An 18,772-nucleotide genomic window follows, 5' to 3' on the forward strand; every position below is an offset into this window, starting at 1 on the left:
TGATTGCTTTTTATTTTATGCCCTTGAAGAAATTTCATGAGTGGCTCTCCCTTTGTAAATCTCCAACTATTTCTGTTTCATGAGCCATTTTTTAAGGATCCAAGTTTGTTTCATGTGCCATTTTTTAAGGATCCAACTTTGTTCCAAGTTTTATAACTAATAATTATTATACCTTCTAGTTTGTAACTAATAATTCTTGTACTTTCTAGTTTGTTCAAAAGATTTTTTAAAAATCAGAACCTGTACCTATATTATGGGCCTACATTGCCTAGTCCATATTCTAATGATTAAAATTCTTAAGAAAAATGCTGAAGGCACAAACTATTTTACAAATTATTTTATGAACAGCTGATATGATGAGTGATTATTAGTATATAAAAAAATGATGTTAATGGTGAGCTTAGATGAGATCTACTAAGAATTTGCTACATTATTAATTTGTAAAAATATTTTAGAGTAGTTAATAACTATAACTATAACATTACTCAATTCTTAATCACATGATTAAATTGAGAAGGCAATGCCACAGCTCACAAGGAAAAGGAAAAGGACAGGAAGGTAAAAGATGATCCAATCTTTCTGCCTTAATTGTCTCTCCTCCAATAACCCGAACTTGCTTAATTTTCTTTGACAATTTCCCTCTTTGAGCAATTTACTCTTTCTACAATTGAAATGTTCATCCTCATTTAATTTATCATTCATGAATGTAATAATATAATTGAAAAATAATGCTAGAGATACAAATTATTTTACAAATTTTTTTATAAATTGCTGATGTAGTAAGTGATTATTGGTAAATGAAAAAGTGATATTAATTGTGGATTTAAATGAAAACCAATAAGAAGTTGCCTATATTAACATTTTATAAAAATATTATAAAATAGTTTGTAACTGTAACATTACTCATAATTGAAATGCTCCCTAACTAGCTATAGTTAATCACCCATAATAATTCAATTGAAAAACAATCCAACATATTCTCTCTCTCTCTCTCTCTCAAATGTCTGATCGCTCAGAACCCATCACCCCATCCTCCATCTCGACACCGACCTCAGAACATGCACCCTCCATATCATTGGACTCCCTATCTAAAACCAAATCGGCCATTGAATCCCTCTCCTCCATTCTCTCCTCCTTTCCATCCAATCTCTCCTTTTCTATCTCCTCCTACAATCCTAACCCTGCTTTCTCTCTTCTCCATGACCCCCAAGTTGCCTCCCAAGTATCCTCCCTCCTTCGTGAACCTAACTCTGGAGCTGGTGACAACAACCTCTGTCGTTGGCTTTATGACACTTTCCAATCCGGTGACCCTAACCTCCAACTCATTGTCCTCCGCTTCCTCCCCATTATTGTAGGGATCTACCTCTCCCGTGTTGCGCTCCGCAAGCCCCTTGCCGGCTTTGAGGCTGTCCTTCTAGCCTTATACGCCCATGAGACCACCTCGCGTGCTGGCCAACCCATAACCATGAACGTACCGAACGTGTCACTTCCTAGTGTTTACCATGAAGCCAAAGCACCCATTAACAGCAACTCCACAGAGCTTAACCTAGCAGTCATATCTCCTAGTTTGGAACCACATGGGACTGTAAGGTCTACAAGAAGGGCCAGAATAGTTGGGGTGGCCTTAGAACTATACCACAGCAAGATTTATCATATGCCAGTTGGGTCCAAGATTGATTTCTGTGACTTTTGTGTGGTTTGGGCTGGTCAAGACAATAATGCTGACAGGGACTTGAACAAGGAGAGCGAGTCAAATGGTCGTAAAGAGGGAAGGATTCCATTGCCATGGGAGTTGCTACAACCTGTATTGAGAATTCTTGGTCACTGCCTTATGGGGAACACGAAAAACAAAGAACTGTTTGATGCGGCATGGGCAGCATGTAATAGTTTGTATGCAAGGTCTATGCATGATATCAATCCTAAGGCACTTTTGGCCACTGGGAGTTTGCTTAAGCTTGGCAAGAAGGCTATGGAGCCTTCGGAAGATTTAGATCCAACTGAAATACGAAAGTCTAATGTCATTGTCATCTAAGATATATACTCCTATCATAGTATATATTCTTCCCCATAAGAATCCATTTTACAAATACTTGTGAAATTATATGTGAAGTTTTGTCGATTCTAGTAAAATTGTGCTATTTTTTATCAAAGCTTCTGGGTAATGGCTAGTGCACACTTACTATTTTTCACAAAGTACACACACTCATTTTTTTGCACTAAATTCGTGACTTGCAATGATGTGTGAGAAATAAACATTGCTCTAAATTTTTTCTATTTATCCGCATGAGTTAATACTGACTATCCAATACGAGCAATATTCCATGTTGGATAGGTTAGAATTGTAGAATTATACACTGCATTTTGGACCTAGACCTTTCTTCTTCTTTTGCCCATTCCTTATTCTCTCTCTATCTTCCTCTCCTTCTAAACAACTTTTAATAGGTTTCTCTATGAATCTTCATCTATACCTTCAAATTAAGCACCCAACTTTATGCTTAGGTTGTGGGTTCCAGTTAGCTCAACTGGTAAAGTCTCTAATGGTTGTATAAGATATTTGGGGTTCAATCCCCACCTACACCAAAAATTGATTAGTGTTTTGCTCTAAATAAAGAGCTATCATTAGGAGCGGACATCATAGGTTGAAACTCTCTAAAAAAAAAAGAACTTTATGCTTGGGTTAGATAAGATCCTTTTGTCAATGATCCCATAAACTCACACTCTGTGAGATTAAGTATGAAGCATTCTTAATTTTCCTGTTTTCACTCAACCCCTTTAAATCAAACCAGCTAATTAATTCATCCCACGTGTCACACTTGATGCATATAGATGCACATCATGATACGTATGCTCTCAACCAAATGCTAATTTAATTCAATTTGAATTGAATATCATTTCAAGAGAGAGTCAAAATTATGTAATGTTTAGTAATGGACCTCATGGGCTGTCTACCTCCTTCTTCACGCATAGTCGAATTTAACTACTTGAACTTAGAGATTTAGGAATTGGTAAAATTGGTACGTAGTAAGCCGAAGGACAAATTGTCATTCATAGTTTTTTTTTTTGTGTGGAGAAACTATTGTAATTCATAGTTGGTTCTTGTACTCCAACGTTAATCAAAAGGTTGAAATCCTATAATCAATATGCCATGAATGTGTGTATATATGTGTGTGTATGTCCATTGTCCATGGGGTGGGGGCAACTCAACTCTCCCTCTCTTGACCTGTTGATTCTACCATTGAATTGCAAATAAGTTAATAGATTGAAAAGTAACACTTCACCCATCCAAGATTGGCTCTATTATCACTTTCACAATTAAAAACATAATATAACAAAAACATAGAACTTAAGATCTAAAAAGAATATTTGTAGATTTTATGGAAGTTATTTATGCTTTGACTCAGTAACTTCATGAGAATGCTTAATTACAACAAAAAAAATCCTGACATCACTTATAAACCCAAGATCTATGTGGTAAACACTTGATGTGAAGCTTAGTATACGCTCACACAATACACATCCAAATTATTCAATCCAATCAAATGTGCACAAACAAACATATAGATCTTGACAGTATTGTTGTCCTAACTTCAAATTGACATATCTTAGCCATTTAAAATCCAAATTATGTCAAAGTTTTGTATATTTTGAAGCTCTAGATATCTTATTAATGGAACAATTCTTACAAAAATTAGTTGAGTTTCAAGAGATAATATGTTTTAAAAAGTGAAAAAATGTCATGTTCAACAATGTAATTGAAGCGATTTTGATAATTTTTTAGTTGCAGTTACTTTCGAACTATTACCCAAACTTCCTTATTAAGGACTGATGACTTAAGTTATACTAAGATATAAAATAGGATATCTATAGGTATGTCATTTTCCTTTCCCAAAGAGTGAGGTGTCCTTAGGAACCTATGGCCAACTCCCTTGTATATTAGTCCATTTTCCATCCTGATGATGTGGGATTTAAATAATCTTACTAATTTCATCTATGATCAAATGGGCACTTTAATTTCTCCTTCATTTCTTAATAATTTAGAGCAAATATAATCTTCTTATGTTATGAAAAAGAACATGTCCTAACTGATCAGGCGCACCCCAAAGGACATACTAGTCCCACTTTTATTTTGGTCCAAAGTTAGCCACCCAAACAATTATCAAAACCATTTTTCCAACAGTTAATTATCAAAAAAATAAAGTTAATTTTATCAAAAAAGTAATTTTTTTTTTTTTTTGGAAACAGTTATTATAAAATTAAACTGAGCAAATTCTATGAATAATCAGAGACTTGAATTTAGCACGCATGCAGGCAAAGCAGTTACGCATGTGAATGTCTTACGTTGTTCTCAACATGCAAACCTGCCACGTATACCACCAAAGGTGGCAAGTGGCAACCTCTGTGTTTGTCTGTGTGTATGTTACACTGTTACACTCTTTAACTTACAAAGCGAGAGATCTCTCTCACTGTGTGTGTGATTGTGAAAGTGAAAAAAAAATAATAAATAAAAAAAATGAACCCGCATAGTCTGTTTGCTTCGGCAGCCATTAACATAGGCTTGGCCTTAGTGACTCTCACCCTCTTCTCCATCTTCAAGAAACAGCCCTCATTCGCTCCCATATACTACGCTCGTCGCCTCTCCAATGGCCAACAGATTCACTTCCATGATCAAACCTTCTCTTGCCGTCACTTCCTCCCTTCTGTCTCTTGGATTCCTCGCGCTTTTCGCGTCACTGAAGATGAAATTCTTGATTCCAGTGGCCTTGACGCTCTTGTCATCATCAGACTCTTCAAGTTCGGGTCAGTTTTTAAATGTTTCTGAATATGTTTGCTTTTTTATAAACTCTCATTTACTTAGTACTGCTTTTGTTTATACAATTCAGTTTTGTGGGGTTTCTTTGGATTTCAGACTGTGAAGATATTATGGGAAAAAAGCTAATCTTTAGTTTTTTGTTCAAGGTTGATGTCACAATGTATGTATATATGAGAGGAAGGGAGGCACTAGTTTATTTTTGGGTGGTTGGAATATATTTGGGTTCTATATATATAAAAATGATATGCACACAATTGTTGGGTCAATGTTGTTTGTTTTAAAATTTGAAGTGGTCATTGTGTAAAATTAAAGGGTATAAACCTTTGACACTAAACTGTTTGATTTATTGAACCAATGAGATCTCTACTGATTGTTAAGCATATCTTAAACAATAAAGATTTATGGATCTTTCAGGGGTAATCTCAATTCATTGGAGTTGGAATGAAAATCTGTACTTATGTTGTTGATTTTGTTTTAAGCCCAAAAGAAAAAGAAAAAGAAAAGCTTATATTTTAAGGGCACTGATTACTGATTATTGTGTACTTGTTAGTGTACATCATCTGTACACACCACCCATTTCATGTGTTACATGTGAACATGCCTAAAAATGTGGAAGTTTGTGTGAAATTATGGATATTGTGTGCAAAGAGTGTACAATAAGGAGTGTGTAAGAATATTTACCAATATCTCAATGACTCTCCTAAAATAAATCTTTTGTTATTTTCATCTCACGCTCCATACTTGCGATTTGAATCACTGAATGCTGAATATTTTCTGAATTACAAATGTTTCACCATGCTCATGTCTAAAGTGTGAACTTCCTTTCCTGTACTACAGAACAGAAATCTGATTGGCTGCATTTTAAAGAAAATGTGTCAAATCTTGAGTATTATAAGTTCATAACTAGAGTTATTCCATGTGTTCAGTTTTATGGGGTGTGTTTTTACTTGAGCAAATCCTTTTGGGCAGAACATTCCAGAAATTAATGCAGTTAGTTCTAAGAAATTAATGATGGGATATTTTTGTAATGACTTATGAAAAATGATTTAGCATATCAACAATGCTATGTATACTCTAGTTACAAATTTTGTTGATAATGATGCTCTTAGATTTTCATAATTCGAATTGTACTTGTTTTGCAGTATCAAATTTTTTGTTGTATGCTCTCTTGTGGGATTGGTGGTACTTCTCCCTGTAAATTATAATGGCCAGGATGTACCATACCTGAGCTATCACTCCTTGGATTCTTTTACAATATCTAACATTACTCCTGGTTCTAACAGGTGAGACTCTCTTAACCTTGCACAGAAAACATTTACAAAGACTGGCATGAAGTAAATTTTGCACATCTTGCTATAATTTTTTTTTCCAAGTTATTTTCAGATTTCAGTTCCAAGTCTAAAACATAAGAATGTGTGGCTATCATTGTCAACTCTGGCTATTGATCCTAAAATGTTGGGAGTTTTCAAAAAAAAAAAAAAAATCTTATGCTCCAGGATGATGTTTTGATATTATCTGTTTAAGAGAAAAAATTAAGGACACAAATTTGTGGAATAATGCCAAATATGCAAGATGATTTTGTTAAATTGACTTAAATAAATGGATTCGATAATTTACTGAGTGATCTTATCTCACTTCTAATGTTAGATGAAACATTTTGTAGCATTTTGTACCTGATATGGACAGTTGGATATTGTTGACCGTGTAATGCTCAGCAGAGAAATTCTTTTATGATACCATTGTAAGTGGTGAATTAATGATTGCCATTTTCCTTTAAATGAAATTTTGTGAATGCAAGTTTTAAGAGTAATTCTGTGTCATCCTTTGGAATCTGTTATCATTAAAATTTGTGATGGCAAGACCATTATTGTATCAGCTTAATTAGAGGAAGGCATGGTATTAATAAGACTTCTCTTTTTCTTTTCTTTTTTGGTTAAAAGCAACTTTCATTAAGCAACTAACTAGCGAAAAGAGGCAGAGTATTGGTAGCACGCCTTAAGTACAGACCATTAATATCCGAGTTAACAAAACAAACAAATTCAGGGGAAGGGGGTTCATTGAAGATAACAAAATCCACTGGCTGCATTTATCCCCTCTTCATAAGCCCATCAGCGCACCTATTTGCTTTCCTAAAAACGTGATCCACCTTGACTTGACGAAACCTGTTTAGGAGGCACCTGCAATCATTCAAGAGGGGGGAGTAAGCTCCTATAGCATTTGAGGCAGCAAGTACAAGGTCAACAACAATTCTAGCATCAAGCTCTACTTCTAGAAGATTAATTCCCATCTGCAAGGCCAACAAAAGCCCATCCCTCAAGGTCCAGAATTCAGCTATAACGCTGGTACAGAGGCCTATGTTGCGAGCAAAGCCTCTTAACCAATTCCCCTGGTGATCTTGGATTAAACCGCCTCCTCCCGCTCTTCCTGGATTTCCTAAGGCTGTCATGTCAGCATTAAGCTTGTACCATCCTTCACGAGGTTTTTTCCATCTCACTTGCACTACCACCTGGTGCTTAACACTGAAGGACTTTCCAACACAGTAAAAATACTCCATATATTGCTTAATGCAATTGAAGTGAAGGTTTGGATTTAGAGTGGTGTTTTCGAATACCACTCCATTCCTGTGTTTCCACAAGGACCAGACTGCAAAGTTAAACAGAGTTCTCCACGGTTGTCCATGAACCATAATTTGAGGATCACATAAACAGTTCCTTTCCAGCCATCCAGGCAGATCGAGGTCAAAGGAAGTTAAGAGAGTATTAGGAACTTTCAGTTTCCTCCAAAATTCCGAGTCAAAGGGGCAGTCTCTCAACACATGGATAATGGATTCATTGGCATTTCTACACAAGGGGCACTTGAAATTACAATCAATACCTCTCGCTACAATCACTTCTCTAACTGGTACACTGTTGTGATGACATAGCCAAAGGAAGCTACATATCTTTGGCAAAGCAACCAGCTTCCAAATCCACTTTCCAGTGAACTTAATATTCTTCCCTTCTTCTTGTCTAGCCAGATTGTATGCTGATGCTGAATTAAAATCCCCATCCCGTGAGAGCCTCCAGCTGACCGAGTCCCCCTTCACTCCAAATAGTTGAATAGGAATAGCATTTATTTTGTCCTGTATACATCTAGGCATATCAAAGGAGAGAGTACTCCACTTCAAACTCCTTCTTGGACCATATCATCCACTGTGAGATTAGCTTCTGAGAGCAGCAGAGGATCTTCAATTAATTCTCTTAGTGCGTTGCCTCTAACCCATTTGTCTGACCAAAAGTTCAGCTTTGATCTGTTGCCAATATTCCAACATATTCCTTCTAGACTGGGACCAATATTTGTTTAAAATAACCTTTGCCCACAAGGACTGCTTCTCATGGTATAGCCTCCAATTTAACTTAGCTAATATAGCTAGGTTCCTTGCCTTTGCTGCTTGAATGCCTAGACCTCCTTCATCTTTTGGCCTAACTATTTTACTCCACCCCACTAAATGCAACTTCTTCTTCTCTGGTGTGGTGCCCCAAAGGAAGTCTCTATTGATCTTTTCTAGCTTTTCACATAGGTGTGAAGGGAGGGCTGCCCCTTGCATGACATAGGTGGGTATGGTAGACATCACAGATTTCACCAACACTGTTCTTCCAGCAAAGGAGAGGTATTTGGCTTTCCAACCTGAGAGCTTATTGATGACTCTCTCAACCACGAAATTGAATTGACTTCTAGTTGAGCCTTTATGTCTCAAGGGGAAGCCTAGGTACTTCCCTATGTTGTTAGTAGCTTGAATATTCAGGTTGCTGCAGATGGCAGCCTTCAGGTCTGTTCCCACATTTTGCGAAAAATAGATACGGGACTTTTCAGCACTAACTTTTGCCCAGATTCCCCACAAAAGCAATCTAGCACCTCCTTAATTGTTTCACTACCCTGTTCACTAATATATACATTTCTAGGACTGATTCCACAAGTAAAAAAAAAAAAATTTACTTAGTGAGCATCTAGAACCAAACTCTCGGGTTTCAGATTATTTATGAATTTACTAAAAAAATATGGTTTTAGCTTAGCAAAAGATAAAAATAAAAAGTTTAATTGTGCTTCTAGTACCAAGAAGCTACCTCCATGTTTTAATTCATAACGCCTATATGCATGGTGTTTAAGTGCATATATGTATTCAAATACAACTAGAAAACATAATGCTTGCATCATACTTGTTCAACTCTTTTTTTTTTTTTTGGTAGCATCACATATTATCTTATTTATACAAGCTGAACTGACAACATTAAAAGAAAATTTGCTTACCGAGTTTCTTCCTATTCCAATCTGCAGGCTTTGGGTGCATTTTTCATGCTTGTGGATTTTATCATTCTACGGCTTATACCTACTATATCAGGTGAGTTTTTCAGTTAGATATATAGCTATACAATTAGTAGTTTACTCCACAAAGCCACTTAATGCATGGTATTTTGGATCGGAGGAATGCTACTGACAGTCACTGCATAAGCAACACTCTTTGTATTAAGTAAACATTACAGGTGACTTCCTAATTTTTTTTCCACCTCAGGAATATGATGAAATTTTGGTTAAAAGGATTCAACAACTTCAGAAGATTAGGCATCGACCTGACCAGTTTACTATTATTGTTCGGCAAATTCCCATTTGCTCAGAACACAAGGCTCGTGGGTGTTCTGTTGATCACTTCTTCTCTAAACATTATCCATACAGTTATCATTCTTATCAAATGGTATACAAAGAAAAAGATCTTGAGGTGTTGTTGGTAAGTTTTGAATGGTTTGAAGGTGCTAATTCTTGAACATCCATGTTATTGGCTATGTCAGTATTTGCCTTCAGTTGTCCATGAGCCCATAGCTTCCTTCTTGCAGATCTATATTTTCCATCTACGATTCTATTTCTTAGTTATTTTTCTTCAACAGTTGATGGATTGTTGTTGAGGATGCCATCACAACTGTTAGTCTCTTAAAAAAGTATATAAATTTTTTTGGGGTGTTTTTCCAAGAGGCTCTGAGACCTTCACACTAGAAGTGTGGATATGTTGGAAAACCTCAAGAAATACGGCCAAGAAATATTTGAGTGAAGAGTTTATTTTCTTCAGTTGATAGTTTTATGTTGGGTGGCACTGATATCATACCTGCAACAACCTGTTCAGGTTATTATAATTTGAAAAAATTACATATATATGTGTGTGTGTGTATTTGAGTTGTGATGGGAGGGTCTCTTAAGCTGAATTTTCAGTCCATTTACATAATTATACTGCTGCATGTAGGGCTCTAGCCTTGTTTGCATGAGTGTTTTCTACGTTTAAGAATAGCCTTTATAATTAGATTTTAGTTTTGGTCCCACAGAATTGGCCTTAAAGAGTGTCATTTTCTTTTCATTTTTTAGATTTCTAATGAAAGATGCAACATGACAAGTGCAAATCAGTGGTAATACATAAAATGATTGCAGTATCTTACAACAAAAATCAACTTTTGTCATTAGTCCTCTGGCTTGACTTTTTGAAGATGGTGATTTTGTTTTCACTGAGTACGTGTGGAATTTTCAAGTAAAAATATGATATTTTGTGAACATCCTTATTTTATCACAGCAACACATGAGATATCCTTCCCTTTCAGTTTTTTCCAGTTTGTGATGGGCACCTCTTACAGAAGTTATTAAATGTAGAGCCAGGCAGAATCTATTGCAAGAAAGATACAGTACTTGAGAGAGAGGCCCACAGCTAACAAACATAAGAGAGAAACTTTTCTCTTGGATGGATCTCGAGAAGATGCTGTGAAGATATCCTTGCACGAGGACAGCCTTCAAGTATTTTGTGAAAAGATACGCCAATTACAGCATGAAATTGTGATCAAGCAAAAGGTAATTATGTTGGTGGCAGTAATTATGATTAATTCCAATGTTGGAGACATGGACATAATCTATTTTGCTCACAGCTAATGTTGGTGATTCATATTTGGTCCCAAGGACCCCCCCCCCCCCCCCCCCCCCCAAAAAAAGAAGAGAACGGTTGCAATAGGTTTAGTCACTTTATTATGAATGGATCCTATACAGAACTGTGGTTAGTCTATTGAGGAATTATAGCTAACGTTATAGGACTAAGGTTATGTTGTTGTTGTATGTCATGTACTTTTCTATTCAAATTCCTGTATGGTTTTGGCATTTCATCTCCTATGCTTTCAACAACATTGCAGTTTGTATTTGCAGCATTTTCTCCATTAAGCTAATTGGACAGGTTTCCTTGCTCTTTATATATCACTATACTTTGATTTAGAAGTGTGCAAAGTAAAGTGCTGCTCTAATAATTTGTAACTTTAGGAAGTTTGTGAAGGAATAGTTTTCACTCTTCCCAGATGTAGTCCTTTTCTACAATGGGTGGCTGTATCTTTTCTTGAATCTTAAGTTGCTGCCTTAGTGAACTTGTGTTTTCTAGAGTCATTTAAAATGTGATAAAAATTAAGCATCTGTTGAACTCCTCATAGTTAAATATAATTGTCATGATCCTCTGGTTTTTCAAGCTTAGATACTTGTGGAGTACTTGATAAGCAGAATAAAGTGAATGTTTTAGGTATAGCTAAAGTCACTCTACTTCTTAATAATCTGCTACACCTCTATAGTGAAATTCACTGTTCATGATCTTCTGGTTTGGCTAGCTTAGATACTTTTGGATTCCTTCATAAGCACGAAACAATGAGTATTTTAGGTTAAGAAATATTGATATACCTATCTTTGAATACATGCTTAAGTGGCCAAGTGGGAAATTGGGAATACCATTCATATATACATACGGTACTTTAACTCTTTGAATAGTATTACTCATGCATTTGTCAAGACTCAGGCCACTTAGGTAAAACTTGTAGGGCATTGCTTGAGGCTTAGAGGGATATGATAGGATTTGAAGAGTAGGAATTTGCTTAGGTGGTTGTATTGCAGTAGTGCTGGTGTTGGCGGTTGAAAGGCAGTGGTGAAAAATAGGCACGTATGGTTCTCTAAACAATATAGCCCAACTGGTATTGTGATGGGTGTTCTATGGAAGTCGTAATGGCGCAGGGATACTCGTCATGATGAGGTTCCATTGAGAAACTTCATAACAGCATGCATATGATTCTTTTCAAATACTGTTTTACGCCCCAATCATCTAGTATGAGCAAAAAAATGTTTCATAAAATCATCTTAGATCCCCTTCAAAAAAAAAAAAACCATTAAGATAAAAAATAAAAAAAAAATAGAAAAAAAATTACCTAAGGAATTTTGTGTCCTGTATAATATGAAGTCAAGGCAGCTTTGCTCAAACTATATATTTTTAGGAGTATAACTGTATTGTGATTGTTCTTTGCCTTTCTGAAGATATTTCAAATTTACATTTCCTGAGTTATTGTATTTTTGTAGGAGCTACCTGTTGCCTTCGTTATATTCAAGTCTCGTTGTGGTGCTGCACTAGCCGCTCAATCTCAGCAGCACTCACATCCACTTCTATGGATCACCGAAATGGCTCCAGAACCAAGGGATGTATCATGGAGGACTTTGGCAATTCCATATAGAATACTTCCACTTTACAAAATTGGAGTTGTTCTTGCAGCATCACTTCTTACAATTTTCTTTGCTATCCCAGTCACTGCTGTTCAAGGAATTGCCAAATATGAGAAACTGAAGAAATGGTTTCCTCCAGTCATGGCTGTAGAATTAATGTAATAACTCTGTTCCTGCTGTGCTTCTTCTGGGATAAATAATATCTGTGGAATCTTTTCTAGTTATCACTTTTGTCTGCAACTGAGTAACAGTTGCTAAAAATTCTTCAAACTTCAGTGTGACGTGAACACAAAAATTAAGAACGTAAAATAACTGTATTAGTTTGTGTGTGCGTGTGTGTGTGAGAATTTTGTTAGGAGATATATTTTGTAACATTAGCTTTTGTCTCTATTGTGTGATACTCGTTTCATTTGCATGCATTTAGTCTATATATTATCAGGCTTATCACTATCTCCGAGGAGTGTTTATAACTGGCATAAGTTTATAATTCCTTGATTGTTTCATCTAATGTTCACCAAATCTCCTTCAACTTGACACATCTATTTTGCTGCAGACCAGGATTAAGCTCTGTCGTGACAGGGTATCTTCCTAGTGTCATTCTTAAAGGATTTATATACATTGTCCCCTTTGCAATGTTTGGGATGGCTAAATTACCTGGTTGTATCTCAAAGAGCAAGGAGGAGATTAAAGCTTGCAACATGGTCTTCTATTTTCTAGTGGGAAATGTTTTCTTTTTGAGTGTGTTATCAGGATCATTACTTGATGACATTGGAGAATCTTTTTCTCACCCAAAAAATTTTCCTAGTCATCTGGCTAGTGCTGTCTCTGCTCAAGTAAGCTTGGTTAACCTTCATTCATTTTCGGTTTTTCTTTCATTACGTCTTTTTTTGTTTTAAACTATTTTCTGTGGCTGTGATGAAAAAAGGATATCAAAAAAATGAACAAACAGAAACTGAACCAATTTATTTTACATCTGTATTGGTGTAATTTTACATTTTACATAAAATTGGGATTTCTGGCAAATTATTCTAATTATTCTGCACTTTTTTCTTTGAACATATCTTTTTCTATAGATTTGACTGTTAATATATTGTGTTTCAGGCAGATTTCTTCATGACATACATCTTAACAGATGGGCTTTCAGGGTTTTCTTTGGAGATTCTTCTGCCTGGCTTACTCTTTTGGGATGTTATAAAGTCACACACAGTTGGCCGTGGGACGGAGAAAGATCCTTATCTTTATTCACTACCCTACTTTAGAATTATCCCTATGGTGTCCTTGTCAGTACTGATTGGTACAGTATACGCGGTTGTCGCACCATTGTTGCTTCCATTTCTTATTGGCTACTTCTGTCTTGGCTATCTTGTTTTTATCAACCAGGTTGAATTTCTTACCCTTCTGACCTTCTTATATCAACCAGGTGTATTGTTTTACATGTAAATGACCACTTCTATGCCACTAGTTTTTCAACTCCCTCAAGCTATGTTGTTACACTAATGATGTCATTAAAACGTAGAAAACAGTTATAAGATGGGAGAAAGGAAGAAGAAAGATTTTGTTAACTTCTATATTTTTACTCATCACACTCCATCCAAAAACATGTTTAGGCATGTCAAAACTTCCTTTCATGCCCGTTCTTCATTCAATATTTGATTGTATACTATAAGACTTAGCAGCAAATCTGGTTTTTTAAAATTCAGGTAGAGCTCTGGCCATTTTTCTTTTCTTTATTCTTTTCCTTTGAAAAGTAGAAGAAAAAGATGCCTATAGAAGAAGTTATCATTGCAATGCTGCTGTATTATACATTACTCCTACTTCTGCATAAGGTCCATAACCAACCAAAAAATAACTAATGACCTTTAAGGAACAATCATTTTATCATCAACACTTTTGCTAAAAATTCCTTAAAATATTATTAATTTTTTTCTGATAATGGAAAAATTATCTTGACATATTTAACTTTCCATTATGTATTGAACATTTTGTCTTGAGTTAACATCAAACTTGTTTCCACACTTCCACGAATGGAACTATTAACATTTGTTTCAGTCATTGCAAGGATTGATATACACCTTGAAAGTCAATGATTTTCTTTTGTTAACAACATTATTTTTCCAACTTACCAATACCAAGGCTTATAAATAAAAATATATTTTGCAGATTCAAAATGTATATGCAATTGTGTACGAGACATGTGGACAATATTGGCCATACATTCATCACTATATTCTTGTTGCGATTGTTCTCATGCAAATTACCATGATTGGTCTTTTTGGACTCAAGTCAATGCCAGCTGCTTCCATATCAACAATTCCACTGCTCTTGCTCACTTTGATGTTTAATGAGTACTGCAAGAAACGTTTTCTTCCCACATTCCACCATTACTCTATCCAGGTATATTTGGTCCTTCAAAATATTTCTGTATGATTCATATAAAATGATTCCTCAAAAAGCAAAGAAATCCATCACTTTATGCTGATTTATTTATTGAACTCCTGACCTTACTTCAATTGATGTCTCGCAGTGCTTATACCACAAATATTAGGTCAAGAATCAATTAGTATTTTTGTATACTGTGCTTTTGACATCACTCCATATCTATATACTGCTTGGTTGAAAAAAATGATTTCTAGCCGAAAGGCACTTCTCAATATTGCATTTTGTGCGTTAAGAAACTGAAAATGTTATACACTAGATATTACCACCTGAAAATTAGAAACCCATAGGGAATGTCATATCAGTAACTTACAGTAAGGTTTTGGACTAAACATGATTTATGTACTAGTTGAACCTCTCCACATCAAAGCTTAACCTTTTGGGTTCAACTGTGGGGCCAAAATGAATTGTGGGGGGGAAATTGCTACCCCAACCTTTCAACAAAAACAGGAAAGAAAAAACCAAGGAAGAGAGTCGAGTAGAAGTAGAAATTTTCCCCTTAACACAAGAAATCCCTTTTAGGAATTTTGGGTTTCCAATGACGAACTAAGATTTTGAATAATTAGGACTTAAAGCCAGGGTAGAAAGAAGAAAATATAAGTTTTTATAATTATTTAAAGAAATCAAGCCCCGTGTAAAATATTTTCGAAACTTTCAACTTTCAAGTATACTATCATACTAATTCTTTACTTTGATTGATTTTCTTAATTTACTTTTAATTAATACAATAGCCTTTTAAATTGATATGTTAATTGATTATTTATTTTGACATTTTTTTTAATATAATGATTATGAAGAAACCTGAGTATAAAAATTGCTAATATGTTAAATCATACTTCTTTCTTGTTGGTTTGCTCTTTTTCTAGATGGCCTTCATTTATGTTTCTTAGTTTTGTGTTCCTATGATTTTGTTTTGCTTCATATTTTGTATCTTCTAAGATGGCAGTTGATCTCTTCTACAAAAAAAGAAAAAAAAAAAAAAAAAAAAAAAAGGAAGAAGAAGAAGAAGAAGAAGATGACAGTTGATCAAACGTTACTCACATACATGCATCACCATTTCCAAGATTAATGTTATCATGCTCTTTCTCACATGTCTAATTTATGACAATTTTCTGGCATATGAGGTCATATGGTTCATTTAGCACATCTTAGTGTGCAGTTATCGCAGTACCTCCTTAAAAAGTGTGGCCTATTGCCAGAACTTTATCATGGAATAAGTGTAAATTGAATTTGCTATATTTCACTTGTAACCTGATAAGAATTTACTCTTCATTGTTAGAATGCTGTTGAACTTGATGAATTAGATGCAAAGAGCAGTCAAATGGAAGTTAACTATGTGGATGTGATTAATGCATATTGTTCACCTTGTTTGCGGCCTGTAAACTTCATCCCATCAGAATCGAGTTCAACACAACCATTGGTTTGCTCATCGTCACTTTAATTCTAGCTTTTTCGTTTCCCTACATTCGGTAGTAGTACTCAAGAAAATTCTTTCTAGATTCTTCATGTGATGTTGGATTACTTGATTATCAAGTTTGTTTATGATCTTCTTAGTTCTTATGTGACAAATCGATTTTTATGGAAAATAATGATTTTGAGAATAAGTATTATCAACAAAACAAGTTTTTGGTACCAGGTTTGAGCTTATTTTATCCATATGACCATTTGCAAACAAATGCATTGCACTATGCTTATTTATAAACTGTTGTACATCCAACATTCATTGTTTTTAAAGAATAATATAATTTTGTACATTTAATGTACACAATTTTTCAATGAATAACAAAATTTTGTACATTCATTATACACAATTTTTCAATGAATTGTGTACATTTAATGTCCACAAATTTTCAATGAATAACCAAATTTTGTACATTTATCATACACAAATTTTCAATTGTATACATTTAACGTACACAAATTTTCATTGAATTTAAAAATGAATATACACCACATTTTTCAAACAACGTATTGAATTTTGTAGATTTAATGCACGTGCTTTTTCAAAATGCTGTATAGAAGTATGTGCATTCAATGTACACATTTTTTAAATGAATGTACAAAAATTTTTACATTCAACGTACACAAATTTTCAATGAATGGACAAAATTGTGTATATTAAACGCATATAAATTTTCAATAAATGTACAAAAATAATTTTTCAACTTACACAAATTTTCAAAGAATGTATACAATAATGTGTATTAACTATACACCATTAATTAATGATTGTATAAGTACTTGTGTGGTATAGAGGGCAAATGCCAGGGTTCAAGTTTCTAGGAAGGAGCTTCACACACATATACACTTAAAATAAACTAGAGTAAAAATTCTATCTTGCATAAAAATAAATAAAAAAACATAGACAATTTTTCAATAATTGTACAAAATTGTGTATATACAATGTAAATTTTTTTGCAAAGAATGTCAATAATTGTCCATTCAATGTTCACAGTTTTCAAAGAATGTACTCAATTTTGTTTATCTAATGTACATAAATTTTCAAAGATTATAATACAAGTTTGTATATTCAATGCACATCATTTTTCAATAAATTTATAAAATATTGTACATTCAACATATACAATTTTTCAAAAAATGAACAAAACTATGTACATTTAATGTACAAATTTTTGAATGAAAGTACAAAATGGTATATATTCAACTTATACAAATTTTCGATATGTACATTCAAAATACACATTTTTCAAAGAATGTACAATTTTCAAAGAATGAGAATGAAAAAAACTGTGTATTCAATATACACCTTTTTCAAAGACTACTCAATTTTATCCATATTGCATACAAAATTCAATAAATGTACAAAATTCTATACATTTGGCATACACAATTCTGTATATTAACGTGCACAATATTTCAATGAAATTATTGAATATACACAATTTATTGAAGAATGTAAACAGTTTTGTAATTCAATTTACGCATTTATTTTTGTATTCCAAAAACTACACATAGTAAGAGAGATCTTTTGTCGTTGAATTCAACCATTTATCATCTGCAAGGAAGGCAAATTTGCATTCTTCACTGGTTCTATTTTATTCTTTTATTCCTTTGAAACTTGCATTAAGTACTTGAATCCCAAAAGGGACTATGCTCATGCAACAGTTGAAACCTGAGCAGTACTTAAGTTCGCTGTCCTCTATCATGCTTTTATCAACGCAATTCGATTTGCATCCAACCACCACCATAGGATTGATGTCGGTCATTAGGGCCAAGTTGTCACAACTAACCGAAATGAATCTATCCCAATCAGGTGAGAAGAAAAAAGGACTGCCTGAGATATTCAGTCTACCAATATTACTAGAGGTAAGCCAAACCCTTCTTTCAGTTGGAAGAAATAATTGGCATGTTGACTCGAACAAGTCCCAGACCATTCCAAAAATAATCATCATTATACGGATCAGTAATATTGATTTCTGGGACCTCCATGCCAATGCTGGGTAGGAATGCTTTAGGAGAACCACCAGTTTCATTGCAAACAATTTTGAACCAAAATCAACATGTAACAGACAAGCCAAATACCAATACCATCACTCAACCGCACTCATCAATAATAATATTCCATTTTTACCAAAGCAGTAATTAAAATTGAGCGATTTTCACATAAATCTCAAAGCTGCAATTATGAAATTCACTTAAGCACTCACATCCATTAATCTATACTGGCAAAGCTTCAGCATTTCAACAAAAGATCAATGCAGTAGTCCGCAATGAATGCCAATTATGATTGAATCAGGATATTAAGAAACCAACTGGAAACTCTATACCAACCATAGTTCTATCTCCATCCCAAAAATAATAGTAGGTTTATAGTCTTGATTTAAGCTGTAAAATTCCCAGATCCCCAAGATATATTCCAAAGCATTGTGGAGAGATGGTTGACCACTTACTTCTTCATTGTGAGATGACTTATCGGTTGTGGAGCCTTGCCTTTATTACTTTTGGCTTGTCTTGAGTTATTCCTAGATCGATCCC

General features: G+C 34.5%; 2 protein-coding genes across 2 annotated transcripts; both read left to right on the forward strand.

Annotated features, from left to right (window-relative positions):
* Positions 1-1,000: 1,000 nt before the first annotated feature.
* On the forward strand, positions 1,001-2,032 carry LOC142616870 (uncharacterized). The gene has a single exon (XM_075789628.1). It carries the CDS (start codon positions 1,001-1,003, stop codon positions 2,030-2,032), a length of 1,032 nt encoding a protein of 343 aa, XP_075645743.1.
* A 2,478-nt stretch (positions 2,033-4,510) lies between these two features.
* LOC142617861 (hyperosmolality-gated Ca2+ permeable channel 2.5-like) lies at positions 4,511-16,365 on the forward strand. Its single transcript, XM_075790845.1, has 10 exons — positions 4,511-4,797; positions 5,953-6,093; positions 9,125-9,188; positions 9,360-9,572; positions 10,478-10,672; positions 12,200-12,498; positions 12,894-13,173; positions 13,442-13,720; positions 14,501-14,734; positions 16,056-16,365. Exons 1-10 carry the CDS (start codon positions 4,511-4,513, stop codon positions 16,215-16,217), a joined length of 2,154 nt encoding a protein of 717 aa, XP_075646960.1. The 3' UTR covers positions 16,218-16,365.
* The last annotated feature ends 2,407 nt before the right edge of the window (positions 16,366-18,772 follow it).

This window comes from Castanea sativa, chromosome 11 (assembly GCF_040712315.1).
Source record: "Castanea sativa cultivar Marrone di Chiusa Pesio chromosome 11, ASM4071231v1".
NCBI classification, from domain to species: domain Eukaryota; kingdom Viridiplantae; phylum Streptophyta; class Magnoliopsida; order Fagales; family Fagaceae; genus Castanea; species Castanea sativa.